The following is a 23,313-nucleotide window of genomic DNA, read 5'->3' as shown; positions in this document are numbered from 1 at the left end:
TTTTCTTTTTGCTTTCCTGCATTCGTAGTTACCGAACTACGCTAAACTATAAATATAATTCCGGATGATACCTGTTAGTTACGGCCTGATTAATGTTGCCAGATTTGAGTACTTTTCTTAAAAACATAATTAAGTTCCCAATGCCTTTCTTTATACACTTAAATGCTGTTACAATGTAGTTCATGGGACCACGAATTTTATTTGTTGTAAGGAGAATCTCGTTGTAATGGAATTCAAACGAAGCTAAACCATTATTTCGGTGAAACAGATATTTCCCTGTATTGATATTCGACGTAATGAGAATTTACTGTATTTAAGTGCTCGTTACGACCAATTTTCACTAAAACCAGGTTTGATTGTACAAATAACGTTGAATTTTTTTTAAAGTAGCTTATAGCTTTGAACCTGTTTTACGGTTGCTACTAAAAATTGTTTTTATCTGACTTTTATTTCTTATATGCTTTTTTCTTTTCTGTTCAGGGTTCTAGAGGAAACGATGGGCAAAAGGGAGATTACGGACCTAAAGGTGACCTAGGTGTTCCAGGTCCTGATGGTACGCTTGGCTTAGAAGGACCTGAAGGACCGAAGGTAAGGAAATAAAACTATATTTGTGCAATACATCTAAGTGATTAACAGTATGTAGTTTTTTTTTTAAAAATATAATTGAACTAACCCAACAACGAAAACAGGGTTTGCGTACTGAAAGATACTTTAACATTAAGTATGAGTTATGAAATTATATTTGACAAAAATGTGATTCGTAACCAATTTATATTTCGATGAAAATTCAGTAACGAGACCCCTTTATGTGCCCATTCAAAGTTTGAGTTCAAAACTTTCAAGAGCTCTTTTGTTACGCTTTGCAGAAGTATTAAACTTTGCTAAATATGTAGTACTTCGCCAAAGCATCAAACATACAATGTAAGGCACCATATTTTAAATGAAATATAACTTCGTAAAATATATTCAGCAGAAATTTTGTACTGACTTTATAAGTAAATATCCATTAACTAGACTCTAGATGTTAAAAATATGCTCTGTAGAAATTTTATAGGAATTTTATGTGTCGCTTCATAAAATCAAATTATCTATTTTCATAGATTTCAAATTTCCTTTTCTTTCGAGATTTTATAAATACTTAATGTTTCTATAACAGTCTTCTGCTTCTGTAGATGTTCCATACTAATATTCTATGTTTCTACAAAAATCTTGCTGATCTGTAAATATTTTATGATAGTGTAAATTCTTTTTTTTGTAGAGACGTTGATTCTGTTTAGACAATGGGGACGTTTCCAAAATTTTAAAAGTATTTTATTCTTTTTAAATAATTTGTTTAAGTTTAATATTTTTACGAAATTACTTAAGTCGGGGGGCTTTCATTGTTTACATTTCTTGCCGATGACGTCACAAATGATGAAATGCCATTCTGTGTTGCCATTCACTGAGCAAAATATTTAATTCGCATCTTTATTCACGTGTATTGGCAACGATATGGTTGATAGCAAGCGTAGAGCCCAAATTTAATTCGCTTCTGATTATCATAACGTGGAAACGCGGTACAAAGATGCGCCAAAGAGGACGTCATCAAGACCACGCCTTGTTTGAGAAATTGGACATTAAAAAAAAATTAATTAAAAAGTAACTGTTGGGAGAATGAAAGAATTTTCTGGGTCCATGTTATTGTTTTTGCTTATTCTATCAATTTCAGGGACTAAAAGTACTACTTTTGACTGAAGGAAACCACCCCATTGGTCTATATCGAGGCAAAAAAATAAATTATTAATTACTATATTTTTAGTGCGTGGTTTATGAGTGAAACAAAAATCTGTACATATTTTTCATAGTTCATAAGCACATATCATTTGTTGAGATGCTCCATTTGCGTATTATATCTATTCTGAAAACATTCTGCAAGAGTGCGATATTGATGTCGATGTTTCCAAATCACAGATATTTTTTCCCAACGATCTAAATTAAGGTCGATGTTTTTCTAACAGTCATGCTTCTCTTTGGATGTTCTTTCATTGTCAATGCTTTGTAATTGAATTAAAAATCTCACTAAAAACTGTTTGTGGAGAAAATGATCGCAACGTCCATCAAATTATAAAGTGTTCTATAGATAGTTGTCTATAGATTTCCATTGAATCAACACAATCCTTATTACCAAATCACTATTACCTAGAATAATGTCACCAAACAGCCCCCAAAGCTAATCCTTGTGACCCGTTGTTTTGTTTAAAATTGTTTTTGTTTGCTACAAATCGAAAAGCTGGATTAGTGACAAGTTACTAATTTGGAGCCAAATAGTCAGAAATTGATATTTGAAAAATAGATGCAATTAGTGAAAGAAGCATCAAGTAATGATAACAAAATTATTGGTTTTTGCTTATTTTCCTTTTTCTGTAGTGTCCTAGGTTATTTATAAAATGTTTGAATATTTTGAAATTTTATATGTGCTCTTGCCTATATAGGAGAATAACTTTAATATGAGGTGTGATAATTGGGTAGAAAAGGTTGGGCACCACTGACCTAGAATGTTAAGCCTTATTACAATTTTTCGTAGCTCATATATCGTTGCCTCAGAGCAACAGTAGGATATCTTAGTGTTATTCCCGGGATTATATGTCTTACTGTTGCTCTGAGGCGACAATATGAGCATTATTATAGTTTCCTCCCGTTAAGTCGTTCATTTAAACACTTACACAAAAACCTTTTTTTGTGCGGTGGATAGGCACCGCATAAGAAAAATCACATTAAAAAAAAAAAAAAAATCGTTCAAATCTTTACGAGTAGCAGTAAACAGTTTTTGCAACAAAAATTACTGCTAAATAACACATACACACACAAAAAAAAAGAAAAAAAAAAAAAAAAAACCCGCGCAAAAACAGGTTTGAGTGCAATTAAGAATTTTACTTTAACTTTAAATGTAGGCAACACTTTTACTAGGGGGTATTTCGAATTGCTGTAAATATTTTATCATCTTTTGCATTTTAATTGTGAATTGTGAAATTATTCTTTGTTACTTTTTTGTAAATAAATCTTTTACTAGAACATTAACTTATGCTTATAATTCGATTCGTTCGTGTTATTTGCTCCGAAAACCGTAATAATAATACTGGATAACTTCCCAGTTCATAAATATATTTTTAATGCCAGATGTTAAAATATGCATAATTAAATGCATGATTTTATGGTGTAACAGCTTAATTTGTTTTAGGGTTTTGAAGGGCCTAGAGGTGAGATGGGACCACCAGGACCAACGGGTGAAAAGGTAAGAATCTTCATTTAACATTGTAGTTCATACGAGACCTATTCCATATTCTATTTATGCCTACAGATATAGGCCCTGCCTATGCTTTATCTATCGAAAAATCACATGTAAAAATAATAAGACTATTTTACATTCAATTTTTAGACAGTTCCAGCATTTATGAAATTAGCTAAACTAAGATAAGAAAAAACGTATTTTTTTACTGTCAGAAATTTCATTAATTTTTTAGTTTACCGTTGTTGTATGTTAAAAAGTAGTTTTTAATTGTACATTAATATGTTTTTTTCTTCTTCAGGGTAAAATAGGAATTCCAGGATTTCCAGGTTACCCAGGTCATCCGGGAGCTAAGGTAAAAAACAATTTGATTTTGTCTTTCTTGATCATGTTAAACGTTTAAAGTTAAAACCTGCTTTGACAGCTTAAGGCACCCTCCAAACGAGACAACTTACTTGCATCCACTCTCGAGCAACCGGTTATCTGGATGTTTAACCAGATAAAAAAAAATAAAGGAATTGCCCGGAATCCTTCACAGAACAGTCACATCATGCACATGTGCCACTTCTTCAGAAGTGAATTGATTGCAGTAGACTTTGGACTAGAAGCTATATTCTTTCTGAGTATGATTATGGTGACTTATGGATCTTGTCTGACAGCCGTTGTTCTCTCCACCATCTTAGTAATTGGCTTCTTGTTGGCGACAAGACCAGAAAATCCCTCCTACTTAAGTTGAAGCTTATTTCTCTTAATCAGGATGTTCATTTGCAATGAATACCCTCTTATGTGAACATCCACGAGAACGAAATGACCGATAATCTTGCTAAAGAGGATTCCAGGATTCCAACAGCTCCATCATCTACACTTACCTTTACAGAGTTATACTCCCGAAAAAAATCAAAAATTTTGGAGGAGTGGACAACAACCCCCCCCCCCCCCCCATGATTGGTGCAAGAGATCGAAACCGGGTTTGTCACTTGGCCGACAGATGTACCCGAAATGCTCTCTCAAGACTTGCTAGTGGTCATATCAAGTGCTTCACTTTCAACGAGGGCAGGAAAACTTTCGCCATCTGCACCAAGTGCCTTAGTCATCAGGCTTCTCCAGTTCACATTTTGGATTGCATGGGACTCTCTAGGGAGGATCTCTTTAGCAAGCCCCTTTTGGTCTTCGACTTCCTTAGAGTATCATGGATCTTGTCTGACTCCGTCAGACAGTGAGGATAAGCAACAACAACAACAACATGTGCAGCTACCATTTTCATCCCGATGAGCATATTCAACTTTTTAGTTGATTCAACTAATCGGGACATTGTGAAGCGACTACTCTACACACGAGTAAACTAGTTGAGTCAAATTAGTACAGTTTTAACAACGCTGTGGAGCAGCTAATCGCTAAATTCATCTAATCAGAAGAAAAGTTGATTTAACTAAGTTGTCTCGTGTGAAGACAACGGAAAACTAGTTGACAGGCAGCTAGTTGATTCAATTTACCACCTCGTCAGTAGGCGGACTAGTTCATAACATGCTTTCAACATTCAATTACGAAATTTAAAACTTGATCATTACAATTATACTTGCAGCAATCGCTTTATAGTTTTTGCTCATTAGTTTATTTTGCCAACTATTTCCTTTACTTGACACATTATTTAAGTTTTGCATTTGATAAATTTTTACTTTATATCAGGAAGGAAAATTCTTACATTAGAGTAGATATCTATTAGAGAAATTGCAAGGTTTTTTTCCAGCAACACAGGTTTTTCTCTGTCTCTTTATTTAACATGTATATCTCGGATTGTCAGGTAACAATTCATCGTTCCGTAGCAATAGTTTTGTTTTAGAACACTGCTTACATACCTGCCATATCAACTATTCATCACCAGAGTTTCCCACTTTTTTAGGCTGTCTTCCAATTTTCCTCTTAAGTATGGTTTTCTTTCGCATTTTAAAATAATAGCTTAAAGTATTTTAAAAACTGCTAAAAACTAAGAGCTAAAAATATCAAAAGCGACAAAACATGATAAAATTTCCAAAAATCACCCCATTCAGAGATGTTTCTGACCATTATTGTTTAATTTATCCTTAAGTTCCAACGATCATGTCGGTAATTTTTAAGATTGTTCTCCATGGTCGGATCTAAATATGTAACTCTAAAAATATTTTATTCATTAAAACTTATTACATTTTCTGCTATTTCTTCGAATGTGATGAATAATGCAATCTGTATTCTGAATCTTTTTCATTTTGATTGAAATTTAGATCAGTTAAATGGCTAGTAAATAAACATTTGTGTTTATTTTCTGTTAAAATTTATTTCGAAAATATTTAAACAAAATTCTGTGATTACTTTGAGAGAGATTTTTCAAGTATCATTAAGTTAAATGCTGAAGCGAATGAAACTTATTTAACAAAGCTGTCTTAAAATATTTTCTACATAAAATCTGCTGCATTAATTGCATTTATTAATTACATTAAACACATTAAATGCACGATTGTGTAGCTGTTTTCTTTATTTTTTGTAGTTCTGCTTAAGGGCGGTAACTTACTGCTTAATGAAATCTGTTGCTTTCCCTCCGTTTTTTGACTTAAAAATCTACTATTTTTGGCCTGTATTTTTGAAGTAAAATCTACTGTCCATGTTTCATTCAAAAACGGCAGTATGTATCTAACGCTTTGTTGGTGACTTTAGTGTTTAGTACAGTTCAAGTTTTCATGACAGAACCAAAAACATCCGATGATCGACAATGAATTATCTCTGAAAGGGAAATGCTATGACCCATCATTTGACAATGAAGAAAGTGATAAGAGTTCGTGAAACTTTTATTGAAATTCAAAAGGAAGTAATGTTCTCTACTCACATTCCCTCTGAGGTTTCTCTTTTTCTCAGTTGAATACAGCATACATTTAATTTGGAATGTGAATGCTTTCGGATTTTTTCCCCTGCAATACAACTGATGGAAAAACCTTTTTTAACATTTCAAATATTAAATGTTTTCTTTTAAATTCTGTGCTTATATACTTTTGACCTTTGTTTTTATTTCAGGGAGAAAAAGGATTTTGGGGCAAAGCAGGAAAGAAAGGGGAAAAAGGAGAAAGGGTAAGGAATGATTTGTATTTTGATTTGTTTTTATTTATTAGTTTTCTTCAACAACCAATTTATAGAATCTTTTAATATGATATTATATACTACAAATTTTGTTCCAATGAATCGTTGTCAGGAATGTAGACAAAAAGGAATGATTGAATCCCATTTATTGCTTAGCGGTGGTTGACAGCTGCTACACAAGATTGCTATAAAATTAGCAACAAAAAATAATGGTATAATCAAAGGAGTGTTTTGTAAGTGCTGCAAAAAGTGTGCTTCGAAGTGTTACAAAAGAAGACACATAAACAATATCATAAAAAAATGACAAATACGTACCCTAACTGTAAAAAAAAGTACAATGAGCCAAATAAGTGGTCTCAGAAGTGTTTTGAAAGTTTTTTCAAAAAGTATGCTCCAAAGTGTACTAAAAAAACGAACATGTCTCTGTGTTCAAAACGTGTTCGAAGATTTGAGCTGCAAAAGTAAAGAGAGAAGTGGTCTAAATTCTGAACCTGTTTTTCGACTCCAAGCTCGATCAAGGCAGGTGATGATTTCTTCTCGAGTTTTAGAAACATAAAGTATTTATACAACTAACTACGTATTTTGTTGCTTTTCCTTGTAATATGCATTGAGAATATATGCTTTAACGAATGAAACTTTAAAGACGGACTCGGTGAAAATGGGGGGGAAAATGTAATGACGAAATGAAAAAACGGTATGAGAAAGGTAAAAGTATTATGCACTAGGGAAGGAACTTTTACTATTGAGTGTCTAATTTAAACAAGTTCGTCATACCAAGTCGAATAAAGGTAAAACTTATAAGAACTAATAACTGACAAGTTTTAGCGATCAACGGATCAAAAATAACAGAAAAAAAATAATAATAACAACTAATGATTATTATATTTAAGTGGCTGAAATGGTAATTTTGATAATTGAAAGAAAAATTGTTATAACCTTGATAAAAACTACAAAAACTAAAGGGAAACTTTGCGTTGCAGAAAGAAAGAATCTTTGCTTGGGTTAAATGCATATTTTATTGACTTTTACATTTATAATTTTAATAATAATTAGCGATTTTAAGACTGTACCCACTGCCAAATTAGGTGAAACGTTTAAAGTACAGCTTTGTCTTTTCTCTAAAATGTTGTGATGGTGTATGGGCTTCAATTACTACTGATATATTTCAGAAAGAAAATTGTTGATGAAATTACTGCACTCATGTTAGCTAAAATCATATATTATTTCCCAATGGTGTTTTTGATCAGTACGCCGTAAATTCCTTAACAGCTCTTCATAAAATGTCATAAGTAAGGCATAATTTAAAGGTTTTTACTCCCCTATCGGAGAAAAACAAACAAACAATTCATTTTGTCTGCTATTTCAAAAAAAAAAAAAAAAAAACCACTAACAAAATATAAAAAAAGGAAAAGGAAAAAAAAAACGATCTTTTAAGTTTTGTAGTTGACCTAAAAACAACGGCTGCCATCTATTGAGAAGATGGTAAAACGTTTTGATTATTGATTGAAAAAACATTGTCAAGCATTTGCTTTTGAGCTTTTTTGCTTCCAGAGTTTTGAAGAAAACTTATAAAAGCATGAGAAAATGTGAAAAACAGAAAATACATAAGCAGCCAAATCGAAGTCGGAGCAATATCGAGCAATATATTTCGTTGTATTGAATATTTGCCCTCCCACCTTGGAAAATGTCACAATGGTGTCAATTCAAGAAAAAGAAAATAAATCTTTTTTCATCGGAAAAAGGTTTTAACAAGCGTGAGAAAGTAGAACCGTGTTGAACTGTGTTGTTTACTATGACTTTACAAGTTACATTGCTTAAAAAATATTTTTTCAGCGTTTATAAAAGTTAAACATTTCCTGAAATTTTTCTCCATTTTGAGCCTTTTAAATCTCTGAAAACTAAAATTGAAAACCAAATTTTAAAACTGAAAATGAAGCGCATTTTTATGAAAAATGTTTGAAACTTATTTAATGAATAATGTTTGACTTTTTCAGGGTCATCAAGGATTGCCAGGAGACAGAGGACTACAAGGACCTAGAGTAAGCTGAAGTTTATTTGCCATTTTTATCCATTCAAGTATTTAGCGCTGATTATGTGGATTTTTGCGTTAGAAGTGCTTGTGTTTGAAAATAGAAATTGGTACATCTGTAGTTTTCTGATGCTTAACACTAGGATCTTACTATGACTCTTATTATTAAAGAAACATTTAGTTTTTAAGCAGATAAAATTCCTTGTAAATATTTTACAAGGTTTTTCTTAAAATTTTGCGTCCAATAGTTTTTTGTTTCAAATGACTGTGTAGCTCTTGCTCTTCGGAATGAACAATCGATTCAAGTTATTGGGCTTTTGAATACCTTGGGAAAACTCTTTGAGACTATAGCATTTAATACGTAGTACGGGCAGGGGGATAGTAAATGTCGTGATTAATGACGCATTTGGTGTGGGTAATTATTTCTCTCTCGTTTCGTTTCTCTATAATGTTTTTTTTTTCTTTTAAAAGAAACAAGTAAATAATTAGGAAAAATAATAGTGTGTGTGTTTGTGTGTGTGTGTTAAGTTAAAAATAAAACTGGAAGGTAAGCGTGTTATGTAGATAAAGGAAAATAAAGAAAAAAAGGACACTAAAAGTAAAACTTGGGAAAGAAAAATAAATTGAAATAATGTGAACATAAAGTAAAAAGTCATACAGTATTTCGCACACAATTGAACTCAAAATATGAAAAAAATAATTTAAGGTAAAATAAGAGTTAATGATTGTAAAAACTAATAATAATAAAAACATTACGTTACTTTTTTTTATCTGCGCTATACTTAACATTTTTCTATTTTGTGTGATATTCTTAAAAATTCTTGCATATTTTTGCTTTAAAAAAGAAACTTCAGTGAAAAAAAAAAGTTGATTTAGTAATATAAATTTGTAGTCGTAAGACACGCGATATACATTACCTTATTTTAGACAAAAAAAATGTGAAAACGCATTTCTTTTGTTTCCTTAATTTTCGTTTGTTTTGTATGATTTTCTGGATTTACATGTAGTTTTATAATGATTATAACCTTTAAATATGTTATAGGGGAATCGAGGAGAGCGAGGAAGGCAAGGAAAGACCGGTCCACCAGGGGACAAAGTAAGAACAGTTATATTTTCAGCAACTTTGTTAGCTTTCCAAATATTAACCTTCATTTACAGTTTGTAACCTAAAATTTAGCTTTGTTTTGTTTCGTGTCTTTCAAGTATAACATGTTTAAGAAACTTATAGGATATTTTGTGGATGTCTTGGTATTTCATGGTTCAAGGTACGTAGTGTTAAAAAAGAAAGTGGAAGATCCTTTAAGCTTAGTCCTAAAAGTATAGAGATGGTCGCCAAGTTTTGTTGGAAACTTAACGACGAATTTGGCGATTTTTTTAAAAATCTGGTTTCAATTTGCCACTGTAGGTGATATTTAGAGAGTTAACTATTGAATCACATTAAAATTGCAATAATAGGGAAATATCATTAAATTGGTTTAAAAGGAAGTCATGTGATGCACACATCAGCTCGTTTTCCTATTAGATTAAGTCATAAATTGGTACCAATTTTAAAAAGTTTTATTTGTGCATCTTAATATATAAAAATCTTCTGTGCGGACGTTTGTCACCATAAGGCTTTTAAACGGCTGGACCGATTTTGGTCAAATTTTTTGTGTGTAATTAAGTTGTGGCAAGCATGGTTTCGAAGCGCGATGAATCGAATCAGAAACGTTTTTGCTAATTAATTAATTTAAACATTGGATGGTTATACCTCCCAAATGATTAATATTTATTTTAACCTATTGTTGAGCGAGAATTAAAATAAATATTTAATCCGTTGCCAAAGGACAATAAGAAAACCAACTCTGCTTTTTGTAATGAAATTTCCTGTCAATTGAGAATAGATATTACGTAGAGAGAGAGAGAGATAGAGAGAAGCCTTCATTTCTCTTGAAAGCAACGATTTTAGGTCCCATGATAGATTATTTTAAAGTTAAGTACCGGAAGAGAAATCGGGTTTCTTTCACTAACCTAATGATCAGAAAGTACCGTACCTAGCAACATTTGGTTTTCAGCTGAAATCCATCTGAGTTTTGGCACCAATGTCAAGAATACTTTAAGGATTATCAAACTAATCAGTACATTATTAAAGGAAAAGACGGTGGAATTTAAAGATGAAGCAAACTTAATTTTCCTCCAGATAAATTACAGCGGGGGTAGCTGTGTACCCAAAAAATCAATGCAGTGGAAGATTTTTATCTTTGGCGGAAAAAACAAATCAGGCAATATCTGAAAATTATTTAAGTAAGCAAGGAAATATAGTGAGACGAATGCTCAGTGAGAGAGCAAGATTTAAAAGTTTTCGTTCAAAGGACCGGACCGCTCATCGGTCAGAGTTTGCTTCGCTCACCGATCAGCTGGATTACAGTAACGTGGTGGCTTGGCGAATTTGGCCATAAACAATAGAGTTGCGGGATTATTTGTTTGCATTTTAAAGATACTGTTAATGTAATTTATTTTATTTTTTGTTTATTTGGCAAAATATTTTAAATTACAAAGAATTGTTGTTGGATTTTAAAGAGTGTTTAGTCATTTTAGTTGAAGAATATGTTTATTTTACATCGGGAGGTTGGGGGGGGGGGGAGATAAATGATTTTCGCTTATTCAGAGAACTGTTTTTACCTTTATCATTTTGGAAATTGCGCCAAGGAGGGGGGTGATTCCAGACTCGCACCCAATATTTTGCCAAATAAACAAAAAATAAAATAAATTACATTAACAGTAGCTTTAAAAGGCAAACAAATAATCCCGCAACTCTACTGTTTATGGCCAAATTCGCCAAGCCACCACGTTACTGTAATCCTACTGTATCTTACTGTAAATTTTTGGAAATTGCGCCAAGGAGGGGGTGATTCCAGACTCGCACCATGATGGGCGATTCCAGGAATCACCCATCATTTTTTAAACGATATCCTTTCGATTGTTTTATCCTTTTTCGTATGGATGATGTTGCAGCGGGATTTGCCGTTTATTTTAGATGGGAAGTTAGTTTTTACACTTAATATCTGAGGACGATTTTTATCCTTTGAGTATGGCGGAAGGAACAAATAATACAATATATGAAGATCTTTCAAGTACGCGAGAAAAAATAGTTAATGAAACAACTGCTCAGTGGGCATCATTACATAAATCCAGTTGTAATAAATACACGCATTCTGACACCAAACAGCTTAAAACATTTTCTTTTTACTAATTTTATCAACAAAAAGGTTCAAACACTTGATAGTGTATTGAAATTTTTCTTCTTTTCAATTTACAAAGTTTGAACAAAACAACGTCTGTTGAGTCCTCTAGTACAATATAAACTTCGCAGCTCTGCACGCTTTTTAACTCTGATGATAAGAACTTTCAAGTACACGAAGAAGTAGTTTTGCGTAAGTGTTATATTTCTAAAACAAATCGCTATTTTAGAGTTAAAAAAATAGGAAATCAAAATTATGTGTTATTATGACTGATTCAATGTCTTAGGCCTTATTTCAAAATAAAACATTAATTTAATAAAATTAAAAAAATGTCCTCCAAAGGTAGTCATGCAGTTTAAGAGATACGTAAGCGTTTTTGAATTATGTATTCATTAAGTTAAGTTAACTCAAGAGTTCATTCTTACTTTCTCTTCATTTTCTTTTTTGAGTTCTTCATTTGTTGCGTTACATAGTTCAAGACATAACAGTTTAATATTTTGTGTTTTTACCTACGCTAAATGTTGTATTTTTTTTTCCTATCAAGGGTAGCTCAGGAGAAGCTGGTCCACAGGGGCCACAAGGTGAAAGAGGTCCTCAAGGAGTCCAAGGACAACGAGGGTTTGCTGGACCAAACGGGCCTCCGGTAAGTTAGCTATGATTAATGTAATCAGAGGAATCAAGCTCTGTGCATTATGAGTAAATGCAATCATGCTCAAGTACTTTTGAGTGGGAATGTAATCAGTGGAATCATGCTCCAGGAACCATGAGTATGAATGTCATTAGCGGAGACATGCTCAACGGAATCCGAGTAGGAATGTAATTATTGGAACCATGCTCAATGAATTTTGGGTAGGGATATAATCAATGGAATCATGCTCATCCAATTATGGGTGGTAAATTACTTAACGGAATCTCGCTCAACGTTTGTACGTAATGCTGCTTTTACATTGACGGTGATAAAAATATCTTTCGCTCAAACTTTTAGCGGATGTCAGTGTAATTCGTAGATCTGTAATACGTAACTGAAATGACACGTTTTTATACTTGCTTATTGGTTTTTATTTATTATATTGTTGAAAATACTTTTCCCTTAAAAAAATACCAGTTTTGAGTAACAAGGAACAGATAAATCTGCAATAAGCACTAAATTTGATCTGATGGTCCAAAAAATTATCCCATACGTGTGAAACTAATCTGACATGAAAATATTTGATCAGACGTTTCGAAATATCAACTAGTTGTTGAAGATATGATATATTTTCTGTAGCAAGAATTATCTGTCAGGCAAAGAAATGGCCGGACGTTTGTAAATAAAATCTTATAATCATATACATGGACTGATGTCTGTAAATTCAATCGGAAACATAAAGACTCCTTTCAAAACTTCAAAAACTGCACCTCAAGGTCGAGACATTAGTTAAATTTAGGTCATATAATAGGTTTATTTGTAATTCTCTAAATTAAAAAAAATCCTTCATTCAATCGGAACAGAAACTCAATTCTTGCGGTTTTTCAAAAAGTTTGTATTATTTCTTTATCACTCAAGATTTGTCATGGGCCTTCAACTTGTCTACCGCACAGAAACAATAAAAGGACAGTGGCAATTTTCAACTTATTAATAAACTCGTTGAATATTTATTTATTTTTTTTACTAAACGCACTAAGGTGATTTTTTCTCTTCCTAGGGCACAAGAGGAAAAGACGGGGTATCAGGATTACCTGGTGAAAGAGGACCACCTGTAAGTAGATTTGAAGGAATAAATTGTACTAGAAACAAGTGCTCAAGGTCATGGAACTTATCTCATTGTTGTTTTATCATTACTAGTAAACAATTTTCAACGTAGATAAGATTCTGGATTAAATAAATAAATAAATAAATTAAATTGAAAAGAAAAACTGAGTGTACACACATACACGCGTTAAAATTTGTATTTCTTTTTTGCTTCCTCGGATGTTTTTTTTTTTGAACAATCACAATTGCTTATTGTTCTCATTTGACTGTCCTTGACGTTACACTGATTTTATTCCCCCCCCTCCGCCTCCCTCTGCAGCACTCCCGCCCACCATCTTCTGCAGGCGAGGCTTCTCCGGTCCTGAGCAATGTCCCCCGAAATCTGCTTTTTCTGGCCGATGGCGTCCATGTCCTACGCACACGCACGCTGATACACATACACACACGACTACGTGCATACACACAGGTTTATACACAGGTCTACACATGTAACCGCCCAGTAGGAGGGGAAGGCTTGGGGGACAGGAGCCGTTTCTAGAAACAATAACTCCAATGAGTAGGGTCCTGTCGCAACTCGTGGTTGCGAAACACATAATTTGAATTAAAAATTTCAGAATTCAAATTAATTAATTAATTTTTAGTTTTTTTATTATTTTTATTTTTTTATATACGATAAAGCTGTAACTTCAACATGCTACGAATGTGATACGCATAATGCATGATACGATATAGCGTTTTAAAAATCATTTGTAGGAAGCGATAAAGCAATTTAAAACTTTTCTCAAACACGTAGTTGATATTGTATTGAAATGTAAATAAATCAAATATTCTTAGTACTAAATCAGCTGCCATGAACGAAATCATGGGGGAATGAAATCATGGATCTCGGAAACATGGGGAAATATCATATACATTGTCTCTCAAATATTTATTATTATTTTTTTTAATGACAACGCCGTTACTTCGTCAACAATTCATCCAACTTAATGTTTTTAAGGCACTACTTTAAAAAAAAATTTTCCGCTTTCGGTGAAAAATAAACAGAAAACATTATATTGGTTTTTGAAGAAAATCTTTAAAAAAAAAAAAATAAAATAAAAAAAATAAGCGTTTTTTTAGTGTATAGCGTTCTATGAGTGAGGCTGTGTGTGGCTCAGATGGTAAGGTCGTCGTGCTGAAAACGCTAACATTGTGGGTTCGATCCCATCCTAGGTTTGACGTTTTTGAATGATTTTTCTCCCTCGAGTTAATCTTGATTGTATTACCGAGAATCTATAATCTCAACTCACTGCAGGAATTTGATCCACAGTCGTACTATTGCATTAAAATTACAAAAGAAAACGCTTATTTTAAAAATGGTGAATCGCTAACGGTGAATGTGTACGTTGAATGGTATTCACTGAAAATGAACATCTTGAAGCTTTGAGATAAGTTTGAGATTATGAAGGATAGAGATGCATGTTTTGTCTCCAACCTGAGTCCAAATGTGTAGGTGTTGTAGAAAGCTGCGACTGTCAAATAGGATCCAGAGTTCTCTAAAGTCACTATCGTTGATGATTGCTTCAAGGCCCAGATTAATTGCAGTGAGTTCACTTTTAAAGACTGTAAAGAAATCTGGGTTACGGAATTTGATAGAAAAGTTATGCCCAGATTTTTCGGTGTAGACCCCATTACCTGCACGATCATCCATCCCACTGCTATCTGGGTAAATTTTAATGGCGTCGCAGGGGATCTCATTAAATTTCCAATGCTAGGTGCCTAAGGAAAGTTCGTAATTATGTAATAATAATAAAGTTCTTACAGATACGAAAATGCAAGCGAAAATGATTCATTGACAAAAGAGCGCGAGCCATTTTGAACGATAGACCCATGCATGCATTATTTTAAAAGTGCTAAATTTACCAAGTAGTTATAAATTTATATCAACCGTCTCTAACTAGAACGATTAAAGGTACACATACAGTGTCTCCCAAAAGTGTTCGTACACTTTGAAATTTTTTAGTAAAACCAAAATAACTCGAAATTGAATTCGAATATGAAGTCCAATATTTTTTCACATCATTCCTATGTCATTCTAAATACAACCCATTGGTTTTTTCAAAATACTGACGGAACTTCTTTTTGAAATGGGTCAGAAAAAGAAGAGACAGAGAAATAACACGCCACAAAAGTCATCGTACACTCAAATACTTCCGAATAAATTCCTGATTAAAATTATCATATGCCGTTTTATTAATATTTTTGCATTGTGTTGACCCTTATAAGTCATTTGGCTTTATTTTTTTGTTTATTTATTCCTTAATATTGTGCTTATTACTGTAAAATGGCTGGTATTCGTAAAAAACCGCAAACACCATTCAAAATTTGAATTTTTTTTCCCGCAGTAGTGGTAAATTGGTTTGAAATGTCTCTAAATCAGTTAATTTATTTGTTTGTATAGTAAAGTGCTTGATAAAATGCTTTAAAGAAAGGAATTGGACCGAAATCAAGGTAAGAAAAGGTTAACCGGCAAAGTTGACAAAACGTGATCGGAGATTTAAAGTTACAAAAATTATGAAAAATACACATTTGAGTGCTGTAAAAGTTTCTGCAGAGTTAAATGAAACATTTTACATTTAATTTTCACCTAAAATTGTTCGCCAAGTTGTCTGATTAGCTGGATTAAACGGGAACTCTTCCCGCAGAAATTTTCTTGGTCATGCGAAAAACAGAAAGTTTACGATTTTCGTCGCAAATCAATGCTAAATAAGCTAAAAACGTTTTAGAATCACGTCTTACTTACAGATAAAAATGAATTCAACATTTTTGGGTATTTTTTGGTACAATTGTATGTAGAAGAAAAAATTAGGGACTTAATCTTAAGAACTTCTTTGGATCAGTTAATCAGGACGGTGGAGGTGTTCTAGTGTGAGGGTGTATATTAGCATCAGGGCTCGGTAGTTTGTAATTTTTTGATGAAAAAATGAATTATACTGTTTTTTTAAATATTTTAAAAAACCAATTTTGAACTCTGAGCCAAAAATTTGGTTATTGGAAACAACTTTGTTTTTTATCAAGATAACGATAAGAAGCACACGGTTTTCAACGTTTGCTTCTGGTGCCTCGAAAATTGTCCTAAAATTTAGAAAATACCCCCTCAATCTCCAGATTTTAACTTAATGTAACGTATTTAGAGATATCTGGAAGCTAGATTACGAAAATTGGGCGTTAAAACGAAAATAGAGCTAGAAACAGTAAGACTCGAAGTGTGGTTGAACACTTACTCAGAAATTACGCAAAAAAAAGAAAGAAAAAGAATGAAATCTATTCCCAGACGCTTAAAAGGTGTTATGAATACTGTCTAATATTCCACTAATTAATAACTTAATCAAAAGTTAGATTATTCAATAATATATAGAAATTTTATAAAGTTAACGAAGACTTTTGTGACATAAAATTTCCGGCACTTTTTGGTTTTTGATTTTTAAAAAATTAAGTTTTAATATTTTTTAAAAACTTTTCATGTAGTTTTGTTAAAAATGGATCATAGATCTTATAATTAAATACTTATTCCGAAATATTAATTCTAACCAATGGAATGGGGCCTATTTCGTTCAAAGTCGTAGGTGTACGAAGACTTTTGGGAGCCACTGTATATAGTGCACCATGTGTATGCCAGACCGCAACTTTATCTACTTGAACCAAAGCTGAAACTTATATATTTTTTTCCTAACAGGGGGAACCAGGCCCGCCAGGACCACCAGGACCACCCGGTGTTGTTGGACCTCAGGTATACGAAGGCTTTTGATGGAAATACAAATTTATAAACTGATGATTAATCTCAATTTTTTAAATGTTTATTAATATTTAAAATTTAATGTTTATTAATATTTAAAATTTAATGTTCATTAATATTTAAAATTTAATGTATATTAATATCTAAAATTTAATGTTTATTAATTTTTTTTTTCAATTCAGGGACCAGCAGGAGAGCCAGGACCGTCTGGAGATATAGGCCCCACAGGAATCCCTGTAAGTATTTTTACAAAATTGTAAAGAAAAAAAGTCTTCGATTATTTTATTGCATTACGTTTAAAGTAAATTTTGACATATCAAAACTATTATTTCAATTCTGGTGCGATAAAACGTAGCTTTCATAGTTAAAGCTATGTTCGAATGTAAAAAATAGGTCATTTCTATCAAGATTACTAGTTTTGAGCTTATAATTAACAAGTATTTGTTGCCCAATATTTTATGAGTTTTGATAAAATTCGACATTAAAAACTATCTCTCGAATCTTGATGGTGTTTTTTTTTTCGTTGTCCCTGAAATAAAACATAATAGATATTGACCAATTGAAAGTATTTAGTTTCTGGAATATTGCAACATGAAATGTTACGTGTTGCTGCCAAATTTGTTTGTCAGTATCACGTGCTTTTTCTAGTGACGTTGTCAATAATTGTGTAACTAATCATGTTAAGATTTCCTTCGAAAATCAAGAACATTTTTAAAATTAATTTTACAATCTTACAACTACTTGTGTTTCATCTATTTAACTTTTAGAATGTTTTTTTTTGTACAAAATACCATTTTTTTTCTTTTAGGGAGTTCCGGGCGAACCAGGTATTCCCGGTTCAGCTGGAAAAGAAGGTCCTCCGGTAAGTACCAGGATATTTGTCTGGAAGATTATAGTTGACTCGGCAATGTTGTCCTAAAATTTGATGCGATTTTTATTTTGCAGATACTATAAATAAATGACGCAAAAAATGTATGTCCCTTTAGTCTTTTTTCCAAGTGTGACGCATTATATAATATTTGTTTCCATATTATTGATGTATCAGAATCTTGATAGTAGCAAAAACAAAGCAAACAAACAGACGAAAAGGTGATGATGATGATGAAGAAGAAGAATGAAAAAAATGTGCTCTAATAGGTTTTAAAACATCATGAATTTTCATAGCCAACCGCAGAGGGTTCCAATTCCAATCTTAATGTGCCGTTCAGAAGCTACCCAACACTTGGTCAGTAGTAACGCATTTCAAACTAGAAGGTCTCGGGATCAAATCCGGATTTGCAACCGCTGCTTTAAGAAACAAGGGAGTGAGGTGGTTATTTGGGTGTGTTGCTACCCTCATGGCGTTGCCTGTTCAAATATTAACTGGTTTTCTCGTATTTAATATTCAAATGAGATCAGTCACTTTCAAAAGACGCTTTGAAAGCAGTTTCGCTTAGCAGTGAAACTCTAGTGCAATTGAACACTTAACACACGTAGACAACATCCGTCAGTTCACTAAAAGAGGATTTATCTTCTGATATTTATTCCAATTCTTAAGAAAATAAATTCCGCAGTGAGCTTCGGTCAAAAGAGTTTATTTAATTTCCTTGAAGTTAGATCAGTACAAATATTCTTTTTCTCGGTTTTATGAGATGCATGTTTGCCAAGTTCATAAGCATCTTTACTCCTAGAAATATAACGCAGACTAATTATTATTGAATCTTGTTATAACATTAAATTTATAGTGCTGCAGTTCTCTCCTCTCCAACTTATAGAGCATTAGCCTTATTTTTTGATGACATAGCCGTCTGAAGCAAATGTAAACATAAATTTCTAAGTTTTGAAAAAATTTATCAAGTTTGCTCAAGATGTAATTATGATTTAAATTTTTTAATGTAGGGTCCACCAGGTCCAGTGGGAGAAAAGGGTCCACCTGGTGTGGTCGGGCCTCCAGGATTTCCGGGAGATCGAGGACTGCCGGGAACACCTGTAAGTATATTCCACATTGCTACTAATACAAAACATTTTATCTGTTATTGATTTTTAAAACTGGCTCCCCACACATTGCATAGTACTTAATGGTTTTTTTTTTAATTATTTTTACCTTAGGGAGTTCCAGGATCCAAAGGGGATGTTGGCAGACCAGGTGCACCAGGACCTTCGGTAAGTAGAATTTCTAACTTCTGAAAGAAAAAAAAAATGTACAGGAATTGCAGCTCTGGTGAAAAGTTGCTTATTATTATCAGCAGTACTTTTTGTATGGCAGCATACGTTTAGCTACTAGTTTAGATCAAGGTACGATAATTTTTATTTTCTGACAATTAATAATCCCATTGGCTGTTTTGATTATTGGAAAAAATAAATAAAATGGTTTCTTTCAAAAAAAAAAAAAAAGCTGTCAAACCGGCAGTAAGTTTTTCATCATTTATGTTATCTTTTAATACGTTTTCGATCATTTTCATTCTCTTGAACTATTTTCCTACGGTTCGTTTTTTTCTTTTTAAGCTACTCATTTTCTTTTAACCCGTAGAAATTCTAAATCAATTTTTCATCATCAATTTTTGATTGAAAGACATTTAATGTATCAAAAAACCTAATTGTTTATATCAAAATTAAAGTGAGTGGAAAATATTAAAAAGCAGTTGAAATTTATAATCATGTTTTCTAATTTTGCTGAATTCTCTCAATTTTCTCTTCTTTGCTTTGAAAATGTAAGAAGTTACTCGTGGAATTGTACACATCTCATTAAATAACTTATACCATACTCTTTCTCTCTCACGTACATATTTGTGAATATTTTGATCAATAATATTCTCTTTTTTTTTTCTTTTAGGGTGAAAAGGGAGCCATGGGTATGCCTGGCGACGCAGGACCACCGGGTGATAAAGTAAGTTATGCCCTTAAGACAATTAAACTACAAAGAATAGGGCTTCATTACAAATCGAAACATCTGAATGTAAAGTTGATGGAAACGGGCTCCAGTAACGATTGGCCAAAATGTAAACACTAAAACGTATTATCAGAACATCTGTAACTTTTTGTTAAAATTTTCATGCTCATGAACTTGATTTTAGCTAAACATATAGCATTTCTCTTATACTAGTGAACAAAATAATGTGCAATAACATTTTACTAGATGGCCAAACTGTTAAAAGTAGTTTTAATATTTGATGAAATACTTGAAAGTGCAGTCGACTCCTACTACAAGGCCATCCGACTTATGCAAAATGGCTAAAACGCGAGTTATTCAGGAGCAACGAATTTTAAAGCTAAAGTGAATTTCTCGCTCTCAACACGAAAATATTTGGAAAGGAATCGTGATGCTAAGTTTCGACTTTGTTATTGACTACTAAACATTAATTCCTGAATGTACTTTCATCCTTTCAGCATCCCTGACTGCGTAAGTTTCCACATGCTGCACTATAAACATAGCATTGTTAGTGTGTATGTATCACCACTCCTCATTTTTCATTTATTTTTTCTAAATATGAAAGGTGATGAAATATTGTGGCACCTAGGCACGCTGTTTCTTTTAAAGTTTGAAGATGGAAACAAAAACCGAAAGTTTGCGACAATTTAAGAAAAGGTTAAGATTCTTGATACGCTTGAACAACTAGAAAGTGGGTCGTAGGTAGCACGACAATTAGGTATGAGTGAATCTTTCATACGTATAATTGAAAGTCAAGAGAATGCTATCCGTATAAGTCCAAGGGGTACCATAAGGGTGTCACCATAGAGGTAAATGTTATAAAAGTAAATGCGAAGCTACTGTATTTAAAAATTTATTAGAATGACAATCAGATTGCGCAGGATAAATTATCTTCAATTTTTAAGTTATAAATGTAACTTATTGTGTCTACTGTATAGTACTTTTACAGTGCTTTATTATTACTACACTTGAAAGTCGTCCGTCAAGGTATGAAGGGTGAAAAATGCTTCTCTTCTTCTACATTTTAACAAGTCATTGCCTGTTTGAAGATAGTTTGATGGTTGAAATTTTACCCCTAACTCCAGTGAAGGAACCCTAAACTCCAGTAGATAGCGTTCATAGGTGACCGCTTTTTCGTTTCTTCATTCCCCTGAAATGAGTCTTACCGGTTAAACAGTTAAGTTAGCAGATTGAGTTCAGCCTTATCACAATAAAACCTTTCCCTGCATGTTAAACATTAGCAAAACACATTATTAAATTATCATGCCCTGTTTCGCGAGTTTCATTGTTGAAACACGCGGGTTAGTAGATCATCGGCTATTATTTACATGAGGATACTGTACATACCTTAATGGATTTTTTTTTTTTTTTTGTGTGTTTCTCTTTCTCTCATTGATCATTGGTTTTGTGCATCGTAACATTATTTCATGTTAAATAATGCAGTTTTTTAAAATACGGTAAAAATTAAGCTCTTTACGTAAGAAACGGTAATATATAGTTAAAAAATTGCCAAATACAGTTTAAAAGGCGTTTAAATATCTAAAATGATTGGGTATTTTAATAAAAACTCTTATGCACAACACTTTTCCACAACGCGAAATTTCGACTCACGCGAGGAGTCTTGGAACGCATCCCTCGCGTAAGTCGGGATCCGACTGTAATTTTAAGCTTACTAGAAAAGGGGAAACATACATTCTAACTACGAACCGCAAAACTTTAACTGTTTAGTTACTTTTTGTTTCTTAAAGTTTTTAACTTGTAATTAAATTTTAAATATATAGTTTTGAAAACAACCAATGGTTTCCGTTATTAGTTCTCATCAAAATCATTTATAACCCGAGAAATAAGGAATAGCTTTGAAGTCGCAAAGAAATCTTAAGGATGGCATTTTTTTTTCGGAAACCCTAACTAGGCTGAAAACCTTTGAAATAAATACAATAGTAAATAAAATAGTTGGTGATTTTTGTTTAAAGAAAAGCTAGTATTTAATTCTGATGTTGAATTTCTAGTTGTACTAACCAATTCAACACCAGTTTACACTTTACCGGCATCAACCGATTGACAGAAAAATATCTGTAATGTGTTTGCAAATCAGCAATATAGTGGAGGGTAGCCCAAAACGCGTAGGTTTTCCCAAGAATGCTCGAAAATTGTAGTTTTTGGATTTTTATCGCAACAATTTCGGTTTTATTTCCTAGCAGGGTTCTTGAACTTCAAAATAAAAAGTAATTTTTGTATTATTTCAAACCCAATATTTATTTATTAGCAAAAATTACAAACACTTGAAAAACCCGCTTTGCCCTATCACGGGGCCCAAAGCGGGTAAGCTTAACTAATTGTGATTTGGTACATTTGTGTACCAATCAAATACGAAGTTATAAATAATTAAATTAGTTAACTAGCCACCTGCCATTATAAAAAATATATATTGAAAAGTTATACTTATCGAATTTCTAGTCAGTACATTTGTTTATAAAACATAAAAAAAAAACTGATTAAATTAATAGACTAATTAATTGCCATCATAAAAAATAACTTTTTAAAGTTATACTTATTCTATTGAAATAGAAAATCTAAGTTAGCACATGTGTCAAGAAATTATAAATAAATACATGATTAAATCCTATAACTCGCTTTGCTCGACCAGCTTTGCCAAAAAGGACATTTTTTATTTCAGTAATTATAACCTTAAATCAATAATTAAAAAAATGGAATGACGATCGTAGTTTGTAGGGGGATGGTGTCAGAGCAACGTTATATTATTGACAGTAAATAAAAATTATAAAAAAAAAACGGATCTTCGACTAATCACAAGTTACAAAACTTAATTTTTTAAAAAGAAATGTATCTTTTTTTAGTTTCAATCCTGGTTGCGTCATGTCGCTCCACTGCTGCTTCAGTGGGACTGATTAAATTCGGGGGTGTTCGGGTAAACACGACATACGTATGCATTGCCGCTTGCACACCATGCGGTGGCATACGAAAGCCTACCCGCTTTGGGCCACCCTCCCCTGTATTTTGGGGGATTAAGTAGATTATAAAAAATACGTACAAATTGTTTTATTAATTAATTAATTTATTTATTTTTATTAAAGTTACTGTGTATTGTTACCATTCCTTACACTTTCAGAAACAAAAGTTATTTATTTTATCTTCAAAATGCCTCTTTCAATAATTTCCTGCAATTTTATTTTGTTTTAGGGCCGGGACGGACAACAAGGGCCAGCAGGACCAGCTGGGCCAAAAGGAGACAAGGTACAAATGACGTAATTTCTATG

At 32.6% G+C, this 23,313-nt stretch overlaps 1 protein-coding gene across 1 annotated transcript in view; it reads left to right on the top strand.

Moving 5' to 3' along the window:
* The window catches only part of LOC129230586 (collagen alpha-1(V) chain-like), a 161,085-nt gene that overhangs the window by 83,822 nt on the left and 53,950 nt on the right, over positions 1-23,313 (top strand). The window contains exons 25-39 of the mRNA XM_054864990.1: positions 481-588; positions 3,218-3,271; positions 3,567-3,620; positions 6,308-6,361; positions 8,365-8,409; positions 9,442-9,495; positions 12,165-12,263; positions 13,306-13,359; positions 17,068-17,121; positions 17,310-17,363; positions 17,936-17,989; positions 19,006-19,095; positions 19,216-19,269; positions 19,940-19,993; positions 23,237-23,290. Coding sequence (XP_054720965.1) covers positions 481-588; positions 3,218-3,271; positions 3,567-3,620; positions 6,308-6,361; positions 8,365-8,409; positions 9,442-9,495; positions 12,165-12,263; positions 13,306-13,359; positions 17,068-17,121; positions 17,310-17,363; positions 17,936-17,989; positions 19,006-19,095; positions 19,216-19,269; positions 19,940-19,993; positions 23,237-23,290 — 936 coding nt within the window. The remainder of the gene's footprint in view (positions 1-480; positions 589-3,217; positions 3,272-3,566; positions 3,621-6,307; positions 6,362-8,364; positions 8,410-9,441; positions 9,496-12,164; positions 12,264-13,305; positions 13,360-17,067; positions 17,122-17,309; positions 17,364-17,935; positions 17,990-19,005; positions 19,096-19,215; positions 19,270-19,939; positions 19,994-23,236; positions 23,291-23,313) is intronic.

This window comes from Uloborus diversus, chromosome 9 (genome assembly GCF_026930045.1).
Source record: "Uloborus diversus isolate 005 chromosome 9, Udiv.v.3.1, whole genome shotgun sequence".
Taxonomy (NCBI): Eukaryota; Metazoa; Arthropoda; class Arachnida; order Araneae; family Uloboridae; genus Uloborus; species Uloborus diversus.
This window is presented reverse-complemented; position numbering and strand designations above follow the sequence as displayed.